Here is a 25,041-nt window from a genome sequence, read left to right on the forward strand (position 1 = left end):
TATCTATCGATGGATGTTTTCCAATTTTCAAAATATGCCCCCAAACAGCTTCTATCAGATGAAATAGCAAGCAATGTCTTATATTTTCGGCATTTCATTTACCACTCAAAAGACATTCCAGCTAAATCTAATAACTTTATGAACATGGTTTCTTCACAAGAAATAATCTCCATTTAATTTCGAAGAGACAAGTGAGTTTAGAATTTTGAAAAAAGTGGTCAAATTTGTTAAAATTGCGATCAAAGTAGCCCGCGCGCATTTCAGACGCGCCACTGACTTGGGCCTTAAGTAGTTATATAGGTAAAATGTTTTTTATTAATAATGAGAATCATAACTCAAACAGGTACAGAAATAATTGGTAACAATATTCTAAGAAAACATTTTGGCTCCTGAAAATTATAAAAAATATCATTGCATTTCATATACCTTAATAATTAAAACCTTTTAAAGCATCATAACATTGCTTAACCTTTTGGCATAGGAGCTTCGAGTTGAAAGCAAACAATTACAAACAATTGGCAAATCACATATTGACTCTCATTTTAAGCTGTCCCTTTTCGCCTTGAAAATAAAATCCTCTGCATATTCGATTCCGATCTGCTTTCGAATGTTGTCCACAACGCGGGCCACGTCCAAGCTATCTTTGTGCGACATCACTTGTGACTCCAGGTCACCAGCCAGAATACGCTTTCGACATTCCTCCGCCTCGTAACGCAATCCAACACTATTTTTGAGAATACATTCAATTTTCGAATTTGCTAGAGGGTAAGATCGCACCGTCCCATCGATATCTGTCAGCTCGATGGGGCACCAGAAGTCATAGAGCTGCGAAAACGGTTAGAATATGTTTATGATACAAAACTACTCAAAATTTGAGATGATCGCTTTACCGTAATCTTTCCTTCGGTTCCAGTTATTACTGCTTGGTTGGACAGCTGTTTCACACCGCTGGTCCTCATCTGAGCAACTCCTCCACAGGGAAATCGAAGTTTCACATTCATTTCAGTATCGATATTTTCTTCGTTCAACTCTCCCTCGGCCACGATCTCGTCTGGAAACTCTTGGAATACCCACAGGGCTAGTTGAATGTTGTTAACTCCTAAATCCAGCACTGTACCTCCACCCAGGTGACCCATACGGATCCGTTCCACTTTGCTAATGGGAAACCCTAGCTCCGACTTGACCTCCTTGATGTCTCCCAGGTCTTCCTTTCTGAGTCGTTCTCGCAGATGGTTGTAGGCCGGGAAGAATCGGGACCACATGGCTTCCATACAGAACAGCTTCTTCTCACGAGCATAGTCGAACAGAGCCTTGGATTGCCCTTCGTTTACGCAAAGTGGTTTCTCGCAAAGGATATGCTTTCCCGCATCCAACATCATTATAGCCACTTCGTAATGAACTGTGTTAACCGTGCCAATGTAGACAATGTCTGCAAGAAACAGAGAGTGAATTTTTTCAAAACAATTTTTGATATGGAGTTGGGCTGTTTAGTGATGAAAAAGTTGCAGTTTTGTTTAGCTTGCTCGAAAGAGCTCATTTCTAGGTATAACTCAGTTTCAGCTATGGAAAATCATAGAAGTGAACAGCTTCTCCGGTCAGCTCACAAGATTGATAAGATCAATGATGAAAGGTGTGCAAAATTGTGTGAAGGTTTCAGGCGGACATTCTAGTACGTTTCAATCCCGCCGAGACTACGACAAGGTGATGGACTTTCATGCCTGTTGTCCAATATTGCGCTAGAAGGTGTTATGTGGAGAGCCGGCTTCAACAGCCGGGGTACGATTTTCACGAGATCCAGTCAAATTGTTTGCTTCGCGGATGATATAAACATTGTCGGCCAAACATTCGTACAGGTGGCAGACCGTAAACCCACCGGAAACACGAGGAAGCGAAAATGGGATTGATGGTGAATGCGTCCAAGACAAAATACATGCTAGCTGGTGGAGTCGAGCGTGACAGGGCTAGCAAAGGTAGCAGTGTTACGCAGCAGCAGCAAAGGTAGACGGGGATACGTTCGAGGTGGTCGACGAGTTCGTCTATTTTGGATCTTCGCTGACGGCTGACAATAACGATAGGCACATCATCAGTGGAAGTCGGACCTACTATGGCTTCCACAAGACGCTGCGGTCAAAAAATATTCACACCCGCATCTTGGATTCTTGCAAGCACTTGGAGTCTTCGAACGTCGGGTGCTTAGGACGATCTTTGGCGGTGTGCAGGAAAACAGTGTGTGGCGGCGAAGGATGAACCACGAGCTCGCCCAACTCTACGGCGAACCCAGTATCCAGAAGGTGGCCAAAGCTGGAAGGATACGATGGGCAGGGCATGTTACAAGAACGCCGGACAGCAACCCTGCAAAGATGTTGTTCGCTTCGGATCCAGTTGGTTCAAGAAGGCGTGGAGCGCAGCGAGTTAGGTGGGCGGATCAAGTGCGCATTGATTTGGCGAGTGTGTGGCAGAACCGAGGGTGAAGAGATGCGGCCACGTACCGAGTATTGTGATGTGCAATTATTGGTTCAGTGATATTTGTTTATATGTTGACTACAGTTAACTCTCCCTTACTCGATATTGAAGGGACCATCGAGTTTGGGAGATATCGAGTTACAGAACACAAAATCAGTGCAATTGCTATCCAAGGGACCATCGAGTTAGCCATCAAAACCAACTTTTACTATGGTTCTCTAACTCGATATTGAGATACCGAATACCGAGTTATAGAGAGTTAACTGTATATAAATGAATGAAATTATAAAAACCAAGCAATTTTGTTTTTGTTCGATTCCATGCAATATGTTAATCAAAAACAGTTATCAATAAGCTATGAACAACAAAAGTTGATTTAATTTTGATATAAGTTTCTGCACTTAACTGTAATGAATATTGCTGTATAATATGTTTTTGGTTTCTGTTCGACCTCTTTTATGATCCTGTTGCTCTCTTTTTGATTCTTGCTTAGTCTGTTTTTGATTCTTGTTTGGACTTTTTTAGGAATTAGGTATCTGAAGCTTAAATTTTTATGACTTTTAACTGTAATGAATATTGCTGTATAATATGTTTTTGGTTTCTGTTCGACCTCTTTTATGATCCTGTTGCTCTCTTTTTGATTCTTGCTTAGTCTGTTTTTGATTCTTGTTTGGACTTTTTTAGGAATTAGGTATCTGAAGCTTAAATTTTTATGACAATTCGTGGTTGCCAGCCCGGTAACCAGATACCCCTAAAACAATTTAATTGTTTTTGTCAAAGATCAAACTTATCTTACCAACGTTGTGATCCCTAGCCAGTGCCTCATAACCGACATGGAACACCGCAATCCCATGTAAATCTGCAAACTTCTGTGCATTATCTAGCCCTCTTGCTGCAACGGCAACCACCTTGTGATCCGATTCAGGTAGCGTTGATACGGCACAAACGAAATCATGCGCGATCGTTCCGGCACTTACGATTCCCCAGCGTAATGGAGGCATTTTTATCCACAATAATCTAATCAAAATTCTAAAACTTCACTCGTAGAATAATCAAACAACTAAACTTATCTTCACTTTCAATTTCACTAGCTAATCTACCCTCGATCGCATCTAGATCGCAATTGGGGATACAAACACGACACTGTCCGAACTACTGATGCGATGGTTCGGTTGGAGAGAGGCGCGAATGCATTTTTATTTATTGCCCCATCGCCACACAGGAAAAACATTATCATGCCCTAGTTTATCCTAAAACAGCCAATAAAATAATTAGTGTTAAATTTATTTTTTTTTAAATTTCTAATATTGTAGTTTTTTTCAGGTTTTCTTGAAAAACTTATGCTGATTTTAAACTTTTACTGTTTATATTATGAACTTTTTGATATTTATATTAGCATTTTATTCTTTATAATTGGCGTGTTTCAAATTTTCAAATGTTTAATTACAATTATTCATTGACATTTTTTGGTTATATTGAACTTATTTTTTTCTATTGGAATATTTAAAATGTGTAATGGTAATTTTAATTTTGTTTAGACAAATTTGAAATTTTATTTTTACTGTTTTTTTTTACAATATTTATAAGAATACTAATTCATTTTTAATTGCTTGTTTCCATTTTTTTATTTGTCTATTTGATTTATTCATTGCTAAAAATGTTTGAACTATATGCATTGCTCTTGTGTAATTATTTTATTGACTGTTTTTGATAAAACACCCAGTAGCCCCCTTATTTAAATGCTTGTTAATTTGGTTGCCATCACCAAACAGAGATCTGTCTGCTAGCTCGTGTAATGTGATGGGATGGCCCAATCGTTGTTCTTAGTGACACAGAAGAACCTCGCTGCCTACGACATTGGAAGACAACGAATCGTTGTTTCCGAACAGTACATATCTACCTACCTACATAGTCTAGCTCTAGCTAGCTAGATAGAGCGCAAGATAGGCAAAGTCAACTCGGTTCACAGACCGGACGAAGGCGCAAAATGTTCTGTTAGTCATGTGTTGTACAGCGGGAATTCGCTGGTTGGAACACGACTGCCTTCCATCTAGCGAATCCGACCCGTTAGTTGGAACGACTGACGGCTGGTGAAAATGCTCCAGACTAACGCATCTAGAGAGCAAAACGTCACGAAACGCACATATACATACACATTTGTTCTATATATGGAGACTTCAATGCGACGATACTCAGACGTCAAAGTCAGTTTGACATATTATCTTGACATTCGAGTGCTTTTTAGTTGGAATATTTTCCAACCAGCGAACATCCAACCATCGAGTCATTCCATGTAGCGGACCCCCAACGAGCGAATCCCCACTGTATGCCGTGGTTCTTCTGGACGGTCTACAGAGGATAGCCATGGAATTTTCTTTATGAACCGATACTAACTGTTGAGGAAGGTTCATGTCTTTATTCATTGGAGATTGGATCTCAGAAATTGAATTAAAATTAAACTCTCATGAAATTTCGTAGTAGACCTAGTTAAAATATATCAATTTAATTTACACCAAATTATTAAACCAAATTTGTGTATTATAGTAGGGAAGAAGCACCAATTTTCGACCTAGCATTAGCTATCAACCCATTCATACGATTTTGGCCTACACGCTCAAAAAAGAGTTCTGGAAAACGTGAACTGTCAAAAATACACCATGAACTACCGTCATGTTTACGCATAAACATGATCTAGTTCACGGTGTATTTTTGCTTGTTCACGAGTTCACGTCTGCTGTTCTCGGATACGAGAACGGATTTTTTTTCTGTGTACTTGTATGGAAATCCAAAAATTGGCACTGAATTCTTGTAGGTCAAAAATTAGTGATTTTTTCCTTTCAAAGTTTTAAAATATGGCATAAAAACATTTATTGTATTAGTGAATATCTTCATGAATTAGAATTAGAAAGCAGAAAAAACTAATTTAATACTATACCATTTAATTCCACTAGAGTTAAATACTAAATAGTAATTAATATGTAGTAGTACGGAATAGTACTAAATTCGGTTTTTCATCTACTTATTGGTATTCCACTAAACAGCTCGAAGATTTATTAGAAAAAAATCGTTTATACGAGCACTATTTGTGACTTGTATGTATGTAGGTAGCCACCATCCTAGCTTGAGTCTTGCTCTGCATGCGGTTCCACTTTACAGTAAAGACAACCTTCATTATCAAACTGAATTCAACATACTATTGTTTGAAGGGCCAAAAGGGGGTGTGGTGGACCCGTAAGTAAAGGCACTTACGCGAAACCCGCGGGAAATAGAGAATCTCCTTCCAATAATATGATCCAACAGAAAGTATAATGAAATTTGCAATATCTGCCAAGTTATCCACGGGATGGTTTGTTATAAGAAGGGCGCGTCAAATCCATTACAACTGTTGGGATAGAAGAACCCATCTACAAGGATGTTACGGTTACTTCAACCCTTGACTCCGGTTGGCACTCCACTCCATTGTCCAGCTGTAACTTCAATGATGCCCTGATGCACCCTCCCAATATCACCCATGTTATATGATTCAATAAAATAATTATTATGTAATAAAATTAAATACAATAATATAAAATATTGAAATATATAAGAACTCATGCAATAACTCGATGATTTGACCTAGAATCGTTGAATGAAAGATAATTAATATCAAACATAATAACAGATTGTTCCAACAAGCCTGAAAAAAAAACTATGGAAATGTTGTTTATACTAAATGTTTACGACGGCTTCCTGCAATTTTATATTGCTGACATATCCTGAAAATAAAATATATGAATTAAAATACCGTTTGCAGGTCCTTTTCGATGATCATAGTAAATGGTGCAGAAAATCTGTAATCAATTTTTGAATTATTAATTATATTTAGCAACTTGGCCACTGACTGTTATTCTGACATATAATTATGATGTGCAATCGAACTATAAAATTTATTAAAGTGCGAACTCTATTTTGACAGCCTGTTTTTGTTTTAATATATATTGGTCTCACATGTCACATAAATTTGCACAATATGGGCGATAGCTAGACTGTAAAGGTGCAAATAGATATGTTTTTAAAATAATGCCGAAACCCAAAAAAAGTGGATGAGATTTACAAAATCATGTCTATACTGTATATGTAATAAATAAGGAATGAATCCATGAAAAGTAAATATAATGATAGAGATTCTCGAATAAAAAACAATGAGTTTTAATATGCGGTTAACATACTGACATCGTGGTGGTGGCAATCTCAGCAAACCTTTTTGAGAAGAAATATTTTCACTGCGAGTTGTTTAAAAAGAAAATGAACTTTTGCACGAAAACCGGAGAACATGCTCAGCTTTCCACGGGATGGTTTGTTATAAGAAGGGCGCGTCAAATCCATTGCAACTGTTGGAGATATGCACACATCTACGAGGATGTTACGGTGCAGTCTCCTACACTCCGGTTGGCACTCCACTCCATCATACAGCTGCAACTTAAATGATACCCTTATGCACCCTCCCAATTCCTAACATATTTTAAACATATTTTATAAATATAATAAAATACATAATTTTAATTTCATTTTTGTTCAGAATTGTATTATTCATTGACTGCGATGAATTCATCCTCATATACATTTTGTAGAGAAGAACGAATTGCTAAAAGATGAATAATAGTGATTAAGATATTTCTGATATGCAGATAAGGAGTAACTTGCGTACCTAGAAAGTAACAAATAAATGAAATCTCGCGTTTAGTATCATACAGGCGTATCTGCAGTGATCGATTTCTCTTCGTCGATTTTCTCTTTGCATTAGTACGCGAAAATCAAACGATTTTTGTAACATTTTACAATGTAGCATGAAGAAGGACGATGAGAACTTTCTACTGAATCGAAAATAGCAGTCGAAAACAATCGCCCGGTCGAGAAATTAGCTGAAGAGAAAATCGATGAAGAGAAATCGATCACTGCAGTTACGCCCTTATGATACTGAACGCGAGAAATGAATCACAGTTGTGTTATGTATGTGGTTATTGAAAATAATCGGTGTTAACATAAGAGTGATTGAACCGGTTACATAATATGAATATAATTTTATAAATAGATAAAATTATGAATATAAAAATAAACACATATACATTGTTAAAAGTAACAACGCATTAATAAATAGACAGGTGAAACCATTAAAAAAGTAGGCTACAATGCGATTACACCATCGACAATTTACGACAAACGGTTTTCATTAAATATTGTTGTGACTGTCCACCGTTCAGCAAAACAGCTGGTTTGTAAATGTAATTGACCATTGCCTCAAGACCGTCTAGCTTGTTGGGTTTCTGTTATGATTTATTGCTGATAACAGTTGCATACGTGTTCGTGTATATTAGCTCCTCATTTTTGTGCAATTGCACTGCGTCTAGAAGTTTGATTGTGTCATTCATTATTATTATTCGACATGGTTTGAAAAACGTTATAATCAAAACTGAAAAGGGTAAAAAATAGAACCTTCTGTCGTTATACGTATCACTAATGTTCATTCTTCCCTGAAAAAAAAATTAAATCGTTGGAATTTTTTTTTTTTTTGCTGGTCAAGAGTAAAATTATAAAAATAATCTAAATACTTGTTCAAAAAAATAATATGCGAAATATTAAAATTCATCCGAATATCCTTTTGTCCTCTTAGGTGTATATATAATTATGTACGCTTTATGAAAAAAGAGAATACAATTTCTACAAAAAAAACATATAACTATCTTTATAATATAATATTTTTTTCCAATACACCTTTCAAAAATGTATATCGAATATGAATTTTACACAAATCAGTAGCAAGCAGACGGAAAACATGCTGAAATTGAATTTGATTAGGGGAAAAGTACTAATTTTCGACCCACAAGAATTATGAACCAATTTTCGTATTTTTTATACGAAGTTGGGCAAAATCGTATAATTGAGTCGAAAATTGGTGCTTTTCTCCTATATATTGTCCAAATTTCATCTGGAGTTAGCAGCACCTATTTCAAGAAACAAATTTAAGTATTTGGAAATAAAATGTATAAATAAATGTTTATCGTAGCGCATAAATTACATTTCCCATCCAAAAACAAATAAAAAATTAAATAGTAAAAACATATATACAAAGAACACCATGACTCGTTCATTTTATCATCTGTGTTAAATTATGGTAAAAGAAGAAAAATAATAGTTGATTAATAATTGATAAGTTTTCTTGATAATAATAATCTACTAGATATAATTCAAAACAAAGATGATATAAAAACGAATTCCACTATTTGATTGAGTAAGACATGGAAACCGGAACGAACTCACCAGATATGTTGCTCTTCTTGTTGCAAATTAATTGGAACGCCATTCTGAAAATTTCCAATAAGCCATTTCAATTGCACGATTCACTATTTAACGTAAATGGCAACCCTGGCCTTGAATCATTTGATTCTGCCTTTGCTTATATTCGTGTTTTCGCTCGCGTTACACAATTCCCTCAACACTATCTTTCTTTTTCTTACTAATGCGACGCATCCATCGCATCGCATCGTCATCATCGTCATCATCTGATTAAAAAAAACCGCACAGCGCACCATACTCACTTATTACTCTTGAGCAAACACACCGCACTTCTGCTTCTTCAACTCCAACCCGCTCCCTCTGAACTTTTTTTTTCACTGCATGCATGCAACACCACCGTCCACTACCACTACGAAAACACTCGAAAATGATGCTCGACAGCTCGCCATTGCACTCGTTGTACACAACTTGAAACACATTTTTTCCTAATAAAATTCACTCTACAAACAAATCTTCATCACTCCACGATGATTAAAATATCATACTACACTTCAAAACCACTTTTTTAATTTAAACGCACGAAAAACACGATCAAATCAATAAAAAAAAATTTGCTACTGTGGCATCGCGATAATCACTCGACAGTGTTGCCATGTTGACTCATGATACGAGCACTATTTGTGACTTTTACATAAAAGAAATATTTCCTATCAATGTATTCGAATCCTCTGAGCAGAATCTCAATTGAAAAACTTAAAAGTAGATGAAGTACCGTGTACCTTTTAATTCCGCTCCTAAATGCTTATCTTTGACAGACACGCGTATTTTGACTACCATTTGCAGTCTTCTTCAGTGTCATTTACTCGTATCCACTATATATTTTATATTGTTGATATATTAATTTTGCATATTTGTAACAGAACAGAACACATATTTTCACGATTCCATTAAAATAATAAAAAATAGTGCGCAATTATGTTAAGAAGATCAGGTGAAAGAATAAAACACCATAACTTTGGATTATTTGCTATCTATTTCATGACAAATTCAATAGAATGCATTATCATTATGAATTGTATAGGTCCCAAAATTTTTCGATTCTAAATTGATAATAGTTTAGAACAAGTACAGAATAATTTTAGCGAAGTTCAACCAATCATAATCTTACCAAGATGATAGAAATGAACTTCTATTTAGGTAAGGTGACCAGACGTCCCGGATTTTCCGGGACAGAACATTTTTTAACCTGACAGTACAATGGTAATACTTTTTATTTCAATCAACTTAGTATATGAAACATATCTTAGATTGAATATGAATGTAAATTGCACACCAAATATAGGCAGCGCTTCATTGGGGATGAGATCTGACAAGCGTCCCGGATTTTTTTTCCGGGACACATCTGGTCACATTAATTTAAGGAAATGTTCAGGACGTTCTTTACACTACACTGCGGGACACTTTTATTGTTTCAAGCACCAAAATACCGCTGTTCACTTAATTTGGGGCTGCTGAATTTATTGCCGTATTCAGACATATCATAGCACATCTAGTTTGTGAGATATTGCCTATCAAAAAAGCAGAATTTCGGTCAACTTCCATGCTTGTACGACATTTTCTTTTAAATTATTTGTAACAGAAATAATACTTCATGTTGATAACTGACGAAATGGTTAGTCTAGGAATTCCAGAGTATGCCGAATCCATTCCCCTCTAGGTCAGGTAAAAAGCACCCAGGAGTTCTTCCAGAAACTATTAGAGACAGGGCACATCGAGAATGACGGTTTCTTTCGACGTAGCGGCTTTTTTCCCAGCGTTCCAGTAAAGGATTCCCTAAATCTTCTCGAGGACTGGTTATTTCCCCAAAGGACGGATGCAGCATGGAAAAGAAAGGTCAGGACATACATGAGGATGGCAATTCCTACAAGCAGACGAAAGGAGCCCCCGTGGGAAACCCTCTCTCCCCGTTTTTGTGCGAACTAGTCATGGCGAATTTTGAGGAAATTTTAAAGAAACATTGAGTATTACCGGATAAATGGTGGAGATACGTCGTCGACATTTTCAGCGTTATCAAGCGGAACGATCTAGCTAGAATTTTGGATACAATCAACAGCATACACAAAGATATCAAATTCACCCACGAAGAGGAAAGGGGATGGAAAACTACCGTTTTTGGATCTACTTGTCACCAGGGAAGAAAGTTCATCTTACAACTTCGAAATCTATAGGAAGCCTATAGGCAAACACCCAGCGAGTCATTCCCTACACATCCAATCATTCGTTCCAGCATAAGATGGCAACATTTCACCACATAATCCACAGGATGCAAGCTCTACCCCTCAACGAAGACGGAAAGACCAAGGAACTGGAATACATCTACGAGATGGCAAGAATAAACGGATACAAGGAGAGGATGATAAAAGCCATCATCGACAAAAAGGAAAGACAGCAAATTCGGAGTGCTTTGACGACACTAACCCCTATCACCGAACCCATGAAGAGAGTCTCCATCCCATACGACGTACACATCAGCAAACAGCTCCGGAATCGATTTGGTGTTTTCCAGCAGAGACAACAAACTTAAGACTTCGTTAGGCTCTACCAAGGATCCTGTAAACACACTAAACAAGGCTGGCGTTTGGTCTCTCGAGGTTAGATTCAAGGAACACTTAGCGTAAATAGGAAACGCTCAGAAGACGATAGACATACGATTCCAAATCTAAGGTGGCAGAACATGTCTTTTCAGAGGGTAATACAATTACGACAGCCGATATCAAAATTTTGCGAAATGTTTCTTCTCCTTGGAAACTGGATGTAGCGGAGAGTCTGGAAATTTGCAATCAGGTACCTACGACGCTACTCAACAGAAACCAAGGCAACGGCAATACATGGCTTTTCAACTTGATACCTACTAATCGTTCTCGTGATGTACCTTTCAGCTCTTAAATTTAAAGTTTCAACAAACAGGGTGTCTACTCATTTACAGAAATGAAATTCCCTGATATTTCCAGGTTTTTCCAGGGTTCAAAAAATAATACCAGATCTATGAAATTCTCCAGAATACATAAATGATTGACGAATTTTAGATGACTAAAAATTCATTTTCAAATATAGTACCGTAATCCGGGGGCAAATTGATCAGTGGGGCGGATTTGATCAGGTCGATACCAAAACACATTTCCTCCCAAGGATGCTGAAGGTTAAGTTGGCACCACATACATCCCATGTTTTCTAGTTTATAGATGTCTTATGATGATTTTGAACTATTTCTTTTTTAGTAGGGTCAGTTGAAGGTGTAAGCAACACAGTTGGGAATGTCGGTGCTAAACAATCCTCTGGTGCTATTCCTACATGTTAACTTTGAGTGTTTAAAATGTTGTGTAAGCTTAAGTATGAACTATTCGACTTATTTTTGATATCATACAGCGTATCAAGAATAGTATTACGCTCATAAAATCGTTTATTCTCATATAATGTGTTTATTTCAAGAGAAATTGCCTACATCTAGACGTTTTAGGCAGATTTTCAAAGTTTATTTTTGCAATGAAATGATGATATGATGATGATATGATATGATGATATGATGATAATGATACTCGAGTTGTAAGAATTTTGACATCATATTCAGATTCAGGAGACCCAAATTTAGTAAGGAGGGAAATTTTTTATTCCTAAACCTGCTTTTTTATATGGTGATCAATTTCGCCCCGATGTGTCATTTTAATTTTTTGATATTAAAACAATTTTTATGATATGTTAAATTTTATTTCATGTAAATTCGATTACATAAACTGATAAAGATCAATGGAGTACTGATTTTGTCGAAATTTATTTGACAATTATTTGAATTCCGAGGGACAACACAACAAAAAGTTGTAAAATAGTGATCAATTTGCCCCCGGATTACGGTACATAAACTAATATCTAACAATGATTTTGAAAGTATTTTTGCATTCAATAAAAAAAACAGTCTGTTTTGTTCTGAACGTGTAAACAACATAAGAAAAATATTGGTGATTTTTATTTAATTTCCACGAAAAACAAAAAATTTTATCAAATGATCTGAAAGTGCCTTAATCATAAAAGCCAGATATAAAAAAGTCTATTCAATCTTAAGGAAAAAAACAGCCATTTATTTAAAATGGAATTCAGATTTTTGAACATCAGCGACGTACCCAGAATATTTCTCGGGGAGCATTTGGTATTTTTTCCTAGATAATATCTAGGGGAAATCAGGACTGATCGTTCTCAAAATAAGAATTTTGACACATCTTCTTGAATAAAAAAAACAATTATGGAGCAAAACGAATTCTTACATGAATTACGAATACAAAAAGACACCTAACAAGAACCACGACATGAGAGTTCGATTCCTAAGTTAAACATACATTTTTATAAGATTATTTCTTTTTTTTATTCCTTGTGACATTACAAGTATTAGTGCTGGTATTACTATAGACTTCATTCATATATTACTCCAAAGATTTCTTCAGGAGATTGTTTTTATATTTTTCAATTTTTTAAATACCTTCAGAAATGCTATCTGGAATTTTTTACAGAAATTACTTCGGAGACTCCATCAAGAATCCCTCCAAACATCGTTTCAGACATTTTTCAATGAAGTTTCTATTTCTCCAAAAAAATATTCCATTGATATCACTAGGAGGTCCTCCAACATTCCCGTTAAGAAGGCCTTCAAGAATTCGAAATTTCTTCAAGAACTCCATTTTATTGATTTACAGTCATCTCTCCCTTACTCGATATTGAAGGGACCATCGAGTTACAGAACACAAAATCAATGCAACTGCGATTCAAGGGACCATCGAGGTAGCCATGAAAACCAACTTTTACTATGGCCCTCTAAATCGATATCGAGATATGAAATATCGAGTAAGGGAGAGATGACTGTATTTTAATACTCAAGGAATTCTTTAAAGATTTTTTTCCAGTCATTAATATAGGGATGTCTCGAGCGCAATGCACTATGGTCCAGGAATCAGTTTTACGCGGAAAGATGCATTTTGAGCTTTAGAATGAAACATTAGACAAAAACGGTCTTCTACAAAGTTGTTTGTATTAGTTGAGCCCTTTGTTTGGTTTATTGAAAATTAGGGTGGACCACATTTTCTTAAGGCATTTTATTTAAGTTACAGAAATAACACATCTGTAATTTTTTGATGTAATATACAATTTTATTTTGTCTTTTGAATGCCGTCAAAAGATATTTTTTATGATTGCCCCAATCAGAGATATTCACATGCCTACTTTGAGCATGTTTTTGAGAGAAAAACAACAATAACTCCTAAACGGAAGGGGATAGCGAGTTTCTTCACTCACCAAATTACGCATTTTTTATAGCTCTAAAAGTGTTTCATAGACTACTTTGATGATAAATTTGAATTGAAAACTCTAGAGCCAGAAAACCAGTTTTGTTCGGACCACCCTATGTCACTGCAGGAAAAAAGCTCCAAATCGGTCAATTTAAAAGATACAAAAAAAACTTTTTGGGCAAAGTTGCTCGAAATTGAATGGTCTATAACTTTGCTGAAGCATGTATAATATAATTTCTACAAATAAGAAAATTAGTTACACAATTTCTATGAAAATGTGGTCCACCCTAATTTTCAATAACACCAAACAAAGGGCTTAACTAATACAAAGAACTTTGTAGAAGACCGTTTTTGTCTTATGTTTCATTCTAAAGCTCAAAATGCATGTTTCCGCGTAAAACTGATTCCTGGACCAATGTGCAATGTCAAGGAAATTATACAGATTGTTCTGGAGAAGATTTTTAAAAACATCCGCGAAGAATATCGAAAGTAAATCTTAAAGTAACATCAGATGAAACTTGTGTGAGTTCTAACTATGCCTTGATAAATTTCTACAAGGATCTCTGAAAGAACTCCTATATTGTTGATAACATTCTTCCTAGAATTTTCTTGATAAATTGCTAAGATAACTAAAAAAATTACAATCTCTGAATAATGTCCTACAAGACGTTTTGAAGAAATTCTCTGATGAAATTTGGACAGAATTCATGAAAAAATATATATGAATGATCGCAGCAACAACTGTAATAATTGTTGTAATATTAACTGGTGTAGAACCATGAATAAAATTTAAAAAGAATATCCCCATGTATTTGGAAATATTATTTGATTTCTTTTAGAGAAATGTTTGAACCGCAATAATAATGACAATTTAATGACAAGCTGGGAAAATGCCGAATTCAAGTTCGAATTTATCGAGGAATTCTTGGAAAAGTTTATAATAGATTTCATCGAACAATGTCTGAAGGATTTTTCGAGCGATTTTTGAGAGTAATCTAGGATAAATTTTGAAAACAAATGAAATCTAATGAAAATGCCTAGAATAAATAAAAAAAATCGGCATAGGAATTATTGTTGGGTTTCTTGAAAAAAAAAAAACGAAATGATATTTATTAAAAACTCAATAACAATAACAAACCTGTGTCCTGAAACTTGCTATCCGAATATCCTACAGTAAGAGCTCCTGTAGGATCTGTGGTAAATCTTCTAGAAGTAACAACTGAAGAAATCGATGAAAGAATCAGTGCAAAAACACCTGGAGGAAATCTTGGGATAATCGCTAAGATTATTTATTCAGGGTAATCTTCGTGAAAATTACTACAGGTTTTTTAACTATGAAATAAACCGTTTTGGACGCGTTAGAGTGCTCTAAGATTTTCTAGACCAAATTCTGAACAAATTCTTCGATGCATGCATTGAAAAATTGTTGGTAGCATTCCTGGAAGTATTCTAGAGAAAATACTAGAATTGCTGAAGCATTCTTCGGGATCTGAGTAAAATATTTTTAAGAACTTATGGAATAGTCTCTGCTGATTTCTCTTGAGTCTAAAATTTTGCACTAGAATTCACTGCAAGCAGATTCATTCATTACATGATTAAATCAATTGAAACTTGCAAAATAGTGACCAACTCTAAAAAATATACTCTTTTTGTACCTTTTGTAAATTTTGCTCTCTTCCTACAAAGTTTACTATTATTGTATAAAAGGCAAAACAAATTGGAATGTTTCAAACTATGTTTCATAAGCTCATGTACGACACTCACCTGGAACTGTACGCCTTAACCAACATGGCAATCTTAAGTTCTGCTTCCTTGTCGAAACATGTAAATAACAATCGGTAAAAGGACTAAACATGTCATTTAAAGTATTGATAGCGGCGCAGCCGAAAATTTTTTGGTTGAAAAGATTTTGTGTCACAAAACGAAATATTCTACCATGTACTACTGATTCAAAATAATTTCCCAGAGTGTAGCCGAAATTCCCTGAGAATTCCAGGTTTTTTCCAGGTTGAATAAATTTCCCTGACAATTCCAGGTTTTCCAGGTTTTTCCAGGTAGTAGACACCCTGAACAAAAGATGGATGGGATGTACCTAATAGCTTCTAAATTTTAAGATTCTTCCAAAAAAGATCAGGGAATTATGACTATATCTAGTTTAAATACATAATGTGTGCTTATGATGGTTTTCTTCAAGTCGAATCTAGTACACGACACTGAAGACGGCCTTACAGTTGAAGTCGAAATACGCGTATCTGTCAAAAGATACAAACTCTAGTGGAATTAAATGGTATACCTAGTACTAAATTCGGTTTTTCATCTACTTATACTTCATGTGTTCATCTATACTTATCAACAAAGTTTATAATATTTTCGATACTCAAAAGATATATTTTGATGATTTAGAAAAGTATTGTATTTTGCATTTACGAGAAACAAACAATTTTGTATGGAGGCTGCATAAATGTTGAAAAGTTGAATCTGCATACGGCAGAAAATCCCTTCGATAAAAAGTAATTCAATTAATCGTATAATTTCAACCAAATTATATGTTGAATGAATGCAAATTATATGTTAAAGTCATGCTCGGTGGATTAGATTACTAAAACGTTTGATAAATCATATACCTTAAATTTTATTTCTACATCACTACAACCAATGTTGATACCCACACAACTTTGGCAGAAATAACACAAAATTGTGACGCGCTGGGACATTTCTAAAGACAGCATTAGTTTCAGCGACTCCAAACTAACTAGAGACACATCGACCCTTCCCAAGTAACATTAGTAGCTGAACAATAGTTAATTAAACTTAAATAAGCTTAAGAGTGATTCGTTCAGCTCTTGTTCTGCAAAAATGTTTGTTGGGTTGTGACACGTAAAAATGTTATTATTGTTTCGCAATGTTCTCTTAATAAAAATTATCTTGCAAAAATTGCGCTTCTACCTAAATGGGCCAATATTTCGTGTAACTAGATCAACATCACGGAATATGTGATTTTTGGCCATTACATTATTCATCATTTGCAGTTAATATTAAGATTTCTTGGGGATGATATAGTATCGAATAAAATTGGGAATACTTATTAAACCCAATATTTCATAGATGCGTCCTTTAAGGGACTAAGGAATAACAAATGATTAAATTCAGCTAAGGTGATGAACTTTAAAAAAAAATCCAAACAGAATGATGGGTCATATGAACGAAAATTCAGCTTTTGCTAATGAACAGTTCTGATTTCGACATGAACATTCGATCACTCATCAATCCATAATATAATGTTATCTGTTGAATCGTACGTTCGCTGCGCTCCACGCCTTCTTGTACCAACCGGATCCGAAGCGAACACCATCTTTGCAGGGTTGCTGTCCGGCATTCTTGCAACATGCCCTGCCCATCGTATCCTGACAGCCTGATTCGTACGCTTCAGGCTGATTTTCAGAAGTTCAAGTCTGAAAAACTTCCTGTAAGTGCTGGTGTTCCCCAGGCAGCATTTTGTGACCAATATTGTACAATATTTTCACATATGACTTACCTGATTTACCTCAGGGATGTCAAAAATCTTTGTTTGCGAAAGACACAGGTCTCTGCGCCAAAGGACGAAATTTATATGTCATCTGTGGTAGAATGCAAAAAAAGTTAGAATATTTTTTCTTCATACTTGCAAAAATGGAAGTTTTCTTCTAGTGCTTCAACTCATAATATTCCCACATAAACACTAAAAGTTCATAAAAGCTCTTTATTTGAAACCTTTAATCAGCCAGGTTGTCACTTCATTCGAAAGATAATTAGCTAATAAAAAAAATCAAGGTACATACGAAGTAAGATTAATTCATTGCCTTTTGAATGAGTCATAGAGAAATTTAATTAGACGAGTAATCAAAGAGATATGGACAGAACATACAGGGGATAGGTCCAGTTTTATGAACTTTCTTGGCCATGCATATTGGCCACTGGACACCGGAGATGTTCCGGATTTTTTTAGGTCATGTCCAAATGTCATTTTTTCTGTCGCTTGTATTTTTGTGTGGTGTAAAGTTAGATACGTGTTTACAATTTTCCTAGAAACTAGAACTAATAGGAAGTTAAATGCCACCGGACCAATCTAAATGGTTGGAAATCTTCAGAAATATGACCTTTTCCGTAAAACTGGTTCCGGAAAGCATGGTCAGTCATGTTTGTATTTCCAATCATGTAAATATTATCCGGAGCTATATCCAAGTGGACATCAACCTGAAAAATGATGTTTCCTGCAGCATATTCAGAACCATTAGATGCACAGACCACTCTATAGAAGGTTTCAGGTGCCCTGGGGAAGTGGTCAATTAGAAACATATCTGGAACCATATCACTATGGGCATCAAACTTCATGATTTTCAAAGGTTATGCTTTCCGAAGCATTTCCAGCACCACCGGCTGTCAGGACCACTTTTTAGTAGATTCCAGGTGCTCCGGGGGATGTTGCTCGACATTATTTTTCCAAAATAAACAAAATTTGGATGCTGTATTACGTGTTAAACATAGGTGAATAAATGATTTTATTATGGGAGATAAAAGAATTCAAATTGTCTTATTATAATAAATAAAAGGTAACTACTGAAATCAAATCACTACCTACGAGAGAAAACCTCTAGCGTCCATTGAAATATGTTAGTGAATCGATTCTAATTCATCCTGTGCAATCCTCCAAACCTTATATGAAATCCTTCCAAAGATTGAAAACAACATATTAAACATACCAAATCAAATTGAAAATTGTGATGAATATTCTACAACTAAGGAAACGTATCGATATAATTTCGCTTTATTGAATCTAAACAAAAAACAAATAGTAGCTTACGCCACAAGCTGTAAAATGATTATTTTGAAAATCGAGTTCTGCAACGAATTGCGTGCAACATTTTTTGTACTATCGTTGAAAAGCACTACCCAGATACCCTTATCTGGATGCATTCACCATTATTTTGTATTTCTGACTATTGTTGTGTAATGAGTCATTACGCAACTCAAAACAGTTGCGTAATGAAATAGCGTAGTGTAATAGTAGTTTACGGAACAAGTTGCAGAATGATGATTTTTACAGCACGAGTCGGAAATTTATGCTACGAGGCTGGTCGAGTAGGATGATTACGACGAGTGCTGTAAAAATCGAGTTCTGCAACGAGTTACGTACAACATTTTTTGCAATTTCGTAGAAGACCACTTGAGGGTATCAGAAGTTATATCAGAATGCATTCACTATCATTTTACAATTGGGTTAATTCTACGAGTGGCGTGACAATTCTCGACTCGAGTGAAGTGACTCGTCGTGCAAATCAAATGGAGAGTCACTTCACTCGAGTCGAGAATTGTCACCTCGCTATACGACACCGACAATTGTCACATCACGCCACTCGTAGAATAAACCCAAATATCTGGAAAAATGTTGTGTAATGATTCATTACACAACTTCAAAACAGTTGCGTAATGAGAAAGTGTTGCGTAATGAATCATTACAGCACTGGTTTCAGTTGCGTAATGACTATTACCGCACTGCATACTTCAGTGCAGGAAAGTAAGCCGTTTCATGACAGATTGGCGTGACGAAAAACAGCCTATTACGATGAGAAATTGCAAAATAGTCATTACGCAACTAATTTCAGTTACGTAATGGCTATTTCGAGATTGCAAATTCAGTGCTGGAAAGTATGCCCTTCCATGACAGATTGGCGTGATAGGTAGCTGCCTATTAATACGATGCGGAATTGTAATAAAAAATAATTTACTCCATTCATTATCCCATTGTCATCGATTCAATAAAACGAACAATCGAAACAAACACATCGTTTGAAAACTTCCCAACACTTTCAGTGTTCAACTGCGGTTGAGAACTAAGCATGAGCATGATTGACCGCCCGCAGTTACTACTCCGTTATTGCACAGGGAATCAACAGACGCTACTCAGGATCAGTAGCATCTTCAATGTGTAAGTACTGATGTTCTCATTATTATAACAGCGCCGGCTGCGTCCGAATGCAGATCAATTTGGGGATGGGAAGGAAATGTTGACGTGTTACTTGTTTTATGGAAGCCAAGTAGTCCTATGCACTTCCAAAAGAAAACACTGGAAGTTTGAATATGGTAAAGGATTCGTTTTGGTAAACGATAAAGATATGATTTGAAATGAATACGTGAGCCTTTTTAATAAGCGTACACTTGGTTTTTTTTTCACCCGCGCAACACAAACCGGACACAATTGATCCGGATTCCAACGCTCGCCAACAAAATAGCATGACACAGATTCAACGGATTAAACTCTACTTATTCAATTGCGGGTAAAAACTAAGAACGATTTTCACAAATTTTGGTTTTATGCAAAGAGTAGAGGGTCAATATTTATTGTTTAGACTGCATCGAAATGTGATAAAATAAAACAATTCTAAAAGCGACTTTGTTGGTATGCATTTAATTGTTATTATTTCGATAATTGATATCCAATAGGTTGCTTTTATATTTTACATAATATGTCGATACTCCTGGGTACCGTCAATTTAGATATTCCAATTGCTTGGGGCGTACTGTGAGCGGTTTATGTACAGTGAAGGATGGCAATGCTTGCCCGTTTCCAACTGGATTGCCAGTTGTTCCAGTTTCACATAACTTATACAATTAGGTACCTACTGAATTCCGTAGCCTTGTTCCAATGTGTTTTATCACACCGTAGTACCAGCTGGTAGGAATTCATTTGGATTCCAAAGTTTAAGAACATTCTTGTACATGGAACAACATTGAGTTGCCAATTGCTCAATCGAACAAATCGATTCATATCGAAGGATTGCAAGTTTTGTTAACCAGGTTTACGTTTATTTTTTGAAATGGGTTGAATTTAAATACAGCGTGAAACTTATCCGCATAATTGAAGACTTACGAATCGTTCTTTGAGTTTATTACATCTATAATATATAAGCACATACGAAGCTAGTAAAGTGATATATTTGCAAATGAATGTGGTTTCCTGTCCGAGAATGTTCCCAACTCTGCTCCATTTATTTTGTTTGTAAACTGTGCTTTTGCTGTCTATCGCATTCTACATTTTAAACCTACTATAAGAAATTAGTTGCTCGATTCCGGCATTTCACGAATCGCGTGATTTTAATTTAACTAACCATTTTCTTTGTATTATTTATAAGTGCATGTTTGATTTTTGATCTCTTTAATCTACACAAGGAAACAGCTACAAATAGGAGATACATTGTATTCTTTTTTTCCTACGAAAATCGGCTTTGTTTTACTATTTTACACCTAATTGGTAGAAATTACAATAGCTTTCTCAGTGCATTCAAGTCATGAGAGCGCATCGAACAACGGGAATAATGCAAGAAATAGAAAATAAACGAAAAAGTTGAAAATAAACGTAATAAAGGTAGACGATAACTGTGAAATACGTTTGAAACGAAAAGGTAAGAAGAAAGAAAAACTAAACTTGATGCAACATAACAGCGAAACTGTTTGCTAGAAAATGTAGCAAAATAAATGTTAGCACGTCTTGCAGAGAAAAACGTTTCCTACAGTTTAATTAGACACAGTTTCAACAATACTATTCTTGATGATTTCGCTTAAGTTTTCGCACGTTTCAATGATGGGTCCGTTGCAACCACTGGCATTGACGTTGTTCAGAGGCGCGTCGTCTTTCACGGAACAATCCCCATTGGTTTGGGGGTGCGTTTCGTCTTGAGTATCGTCTTCGGTGGTGCACGGTTCAGAACTGTCTACCACGCTGGAAAGGGGCATGACCGGAGGATCACGGAAGTCACTCAGCTCGTCGTCTTCTTCGGCAATGATCGACCGCTGGGCCATGGTTATCTGATGGCGACTGTTGGCCAGGAGGTCATTTATCGCTTCCAGCCGGTCGCTATTCGCTGCAAGAGGGGTGTTGAGGTCGATGAAATCGCCACTTGGTGGACTTGCTGCATTAGAAGCAGGATCCAAAGGATCTTCCGTCGGTTGCGGGATGGGTTCACTGGAAGAACATGACGTTTGTGAATCATGTTGCTGGTCCACGAATGCCCTGACGGAGGTACTTGGAGGCAAGCTTTCAGCTGGAGAACTTTGTTCGTCGCAACCAAAATTGGGGTTGATGGGGGTGTTAAGCGTAGTGTCTTCGTCCAGGATCGCCGAACTGCTGGGAACGGGTTCCATCTGACTATGGTAAGGGGAATGTGGATCCGGTTGCCTTTGATCTAGGACCAGACCAGAGTGGTGAGGTTGATGGTACTGTTGGTCCATCGCTGTCGGGTAGTTTCCGTAGTACGGAGCCATGAGCGAGTTGGACATGGCGAGTTGATCGTTAGGTTGCTGCGTGGTACCGTAGTAATCCCGGAAAGCGTAATGCAGATCCAATGATTCATTGGCCTGATGAACAACTCCGGGTGAAACCGAATGATTGGCTAAATAGTTATGACTAACTCCATACGGGTGCTGCTGAAGGTTATGGTGGAGATGATGATGGTGGTGATGGTAACTGTCAATGGAATCGACTCCATTGACTCCCACCATTCCATACAGCCCTGGTAATCGCACTGGCCCACTGGACCAATCCTTACTGTTACCATAACCACCCGCCGAATGCATTCCCATCCCGCCATGTTCTTCGCTGTTCGTTTTGTTATCTAAATTCAACCGCATGATCGTGTGGATGAAATGTGTCCGCACTCGCCCCGGATTGAATTCTACCCTACCGACCACGTTGGCACATCCGTCCTGCGTACAACCGCAGGGGAAGCTCGGTCGGTCCACCTGGCACTTGATGCCCGCCTGACTACAGGAACAGGTATCCGGATCACAGTACCCCCGACAGGTACAGCCGCACACCTCCCGTGAAGTCCTTATCAGCCGGCATTCGTCCTTCTCCGTGGAATCGATTTTCCGCACACCGGCGGCCTTGAGCAGGGCTCGCCTCTGCCTAGTGGTGACCGGTTGCAGGAAGCCATAGGATTCACTTTCCGCCTCGGAACCGCTCTCGCTGGGTTCATCCTCACTGTCGGTTTCTTCACTCGAACTGGACCGGGGGTTCAGTTCCTGCAGTTGGGCTCGGTGCACTTTTCGCTGCTCAGCCGCGTGCTCTGCGAGGGTGAAGCGCCTGAAAAGAAGAGGAAAACGTTTAGTATTGTTGGGGTTGAACAGATTTGATAGATATTAGTTTGAGATATTTTCAGAGAAAATTATCAGGACTGGTAGCAATTGAGGAAATGAGAAGAATTTGAAGACCACATGTCTGGAAAAAGAGATTGAAACCGAACTGAAAAGACTGCAAGGGACGAAACAAAAACCGAAAATTGACCAATTAAGATTTAAAACAAAGAGACTGAAGTGGTAGAAAGTTGAGAGTAGAAAGCAGAGGACAAAAAAATGAGGCTAATTAACAGGAACCAAAAAAAAAAAAAAATCAAGCAGAAACCTAACAGGGACGAGGATGTAAATGTTTTATTCCTCATAGAACATGACCAGATATTTTTAACCTGGAATATTTCTAAGAAATCCCATCCCCTCCATGGAAAAAAAATCTTCAATTCTATTCTGCAAAAATCTCCCATAAAGCTCTGAATCCTCCAGAAATTTATCCAGTGGTTCTTCCATTGAATACCATTGATTAAACTTTTCCATAGATGCATACAGGAATGGATTTCCTACGAAATACTAGTTCGTTGTGTTTTAAAGATTTCAACCAGGAATGTCTAAGGATCCCGTTTTCAGGAATTACTCCAGAGATTTCTTCTCAGATTTCTGCAGGAATTTCTATAGAAATTCATTGATAAAATTCCTAATAAAATCTTCAAAGATTTTTCCAGCAATGTCTCTAGGGAAATGTCCAGAATTTTCTTTAATTATTGGAGACATGACGAAACTTGTGTATGTTTCAAAGTAACCCTATATGGGATGAAAAAAAGCTAGACTTTTGAGGAAGTCTTGGAGGATTTTCTTGATAAATTACGAAGCATAATGGCTGTATTAGCTGGTAAAAAAACTATAATAAACTTTTGTAGAATTCATTTGTATTTTACTTAAGAAATTACTCTAGAATTGATTCGAAGAACTGCACGGACGATGAAGATAAAGATTGTCCTCAGTAATTATTCCAGAGATTCCTCCGAAGAAATGCATAGCATTTCGGTCATCAATTTAATTGGAATGTATCAAAGACTTATTTATAACTCTCTAAAACTTTTTCCTTCAATATTTCTTTAAGATTTTATCCCGGAAGTTTTCTAATGATACCCCCAGTAATTATACTAGAGATTTATCTTAGGTTCCTTACAAAGATTGCCTCATACATTTCTTCAGTGATTTTTCTAAATATTTCCCAAAAAATTTTCAATCTATTTTGCTAAAAAAAATCCTGAAAAATCCGAGAACTCCTAAAGTAACTTTTGATGAAACTTCTTGAAAAGTACCTGATGGATAGTAGAGATGTACCGAATATTCGGGCCGAATATCTCGATTTTTTTTATTTTGCCGAATATTCGTTCTGCCGAATAATGAAATCCATTATTCGGCCGAATAGGCCGAATAGTGACCGAATAATAACAAAATAAACTAAACTGTAGAATAAATATTATGTTTATGTAAGGAAAATTTAAAAAATCAATAATTTATTCAAGTGATGACCGAATTTTTCTTTTTATGGACACCTTGAATAAATTTTGATGCCAAATATTGAAAAAGTGAGAATTTCTCTGCTCTATGGCGTTACCATTTTCGGCAAATCAAATTGTATCTCATCTTGCAAGAGCTGTAACGTACCGCTTAGCTAGTTAGAAGCGTTTGCAAATTTGTTTTTAAGGTATAGATGCATCAAAGCTAAATCCGGCATTTTCAAGAGCACATGCATTTTCAAGAGCACATGCGAGTCAGGGGTCTGCGGTCTATTTGCCTCAATTTTTATGAAACACTTCCAAAAGTCGGATGAATAGTAAACCAAATTTCTTAAACAAAAAAC

The 25,041-nt window shown here is 36.5% G+C and overlaps 2 protein-coding genes across 7 annotated transcripts in view; both read right to left on the reverse strand.

Annotated features, from left to right (window-relative positions):
• Positions 1-289: 289 nt before the first annotated feature.
• On the reverse strand, positions 290-9,408 carry LOC5575161 (trans-1,2-dihydrobenzene-1,2-diol dehydrogenase). Of its 2 annotated transcripts, none has more exons than XM_021846601.1 (3): positions 9,039-9,408; positions 891-1,429; positions 290-825 (listed from the first exon to the last, which is right to left on the reverse strand). In XM_021846601.1, the coding sequence occupies exons 1-3, from the start codon at positions 9,121-9,123 to the stop codon at positions 538-540; spliced, it is 912 nt and encodes a 303-aa protein (XP_021702293.1). In that variant the 5' UTR covers positions 9,124-9,408; the 3' UTR covers positions 290-537. The 2 variants fall into 2 exon arrangements, with proteins under 2 accessions (XP_021702293.1, XP_001655538.2); XM_001655488.2 differs by lacking the exon at positions 9,039-9,408 and adding an exon at positions 3,260-3,674.
• An 11,091-nt stretch (positions 9,409-20,499) lies between these two features.
• The window catches only part of LOC5575159 (cysteine/serine-rich nuclear protein 1), a 57,608-nt gene continuing 53,066 nt past the window's right edge, over positions 20,500-25,041 (reverse strand). For all 5 annotated transcript variants that reach the window (XM_021846603.1, XM_021846605.1, XM_001655486.2 and 2 more), the window contains one exon: positions 20,500-23,184. In XM_021846603.1, coding sequence (XP_021702295.1) covers positions 21,618-23,184 — 1,567 coding nt within the window. In that variant the 3' untranslated portion in view covers positions 20,500-21,617. The remainder of the gene's footprint in view (positions 23,185-25,041) is intronic.

This window comes from Aedes aegypti, chromosome 2 (assembly GCF_002204515.2).
Source record: "Aedes aegypti strain LVP_AGWG chromosome 2, AaegL5.0 Primary Assembly, whole genome shotgun sequence".
Lineage (NCBI taxonomy): Eukaryota > Metazoa > Arthropoda > Insecta > Diptera > Culicidae > Aedes > Aedes aegypti.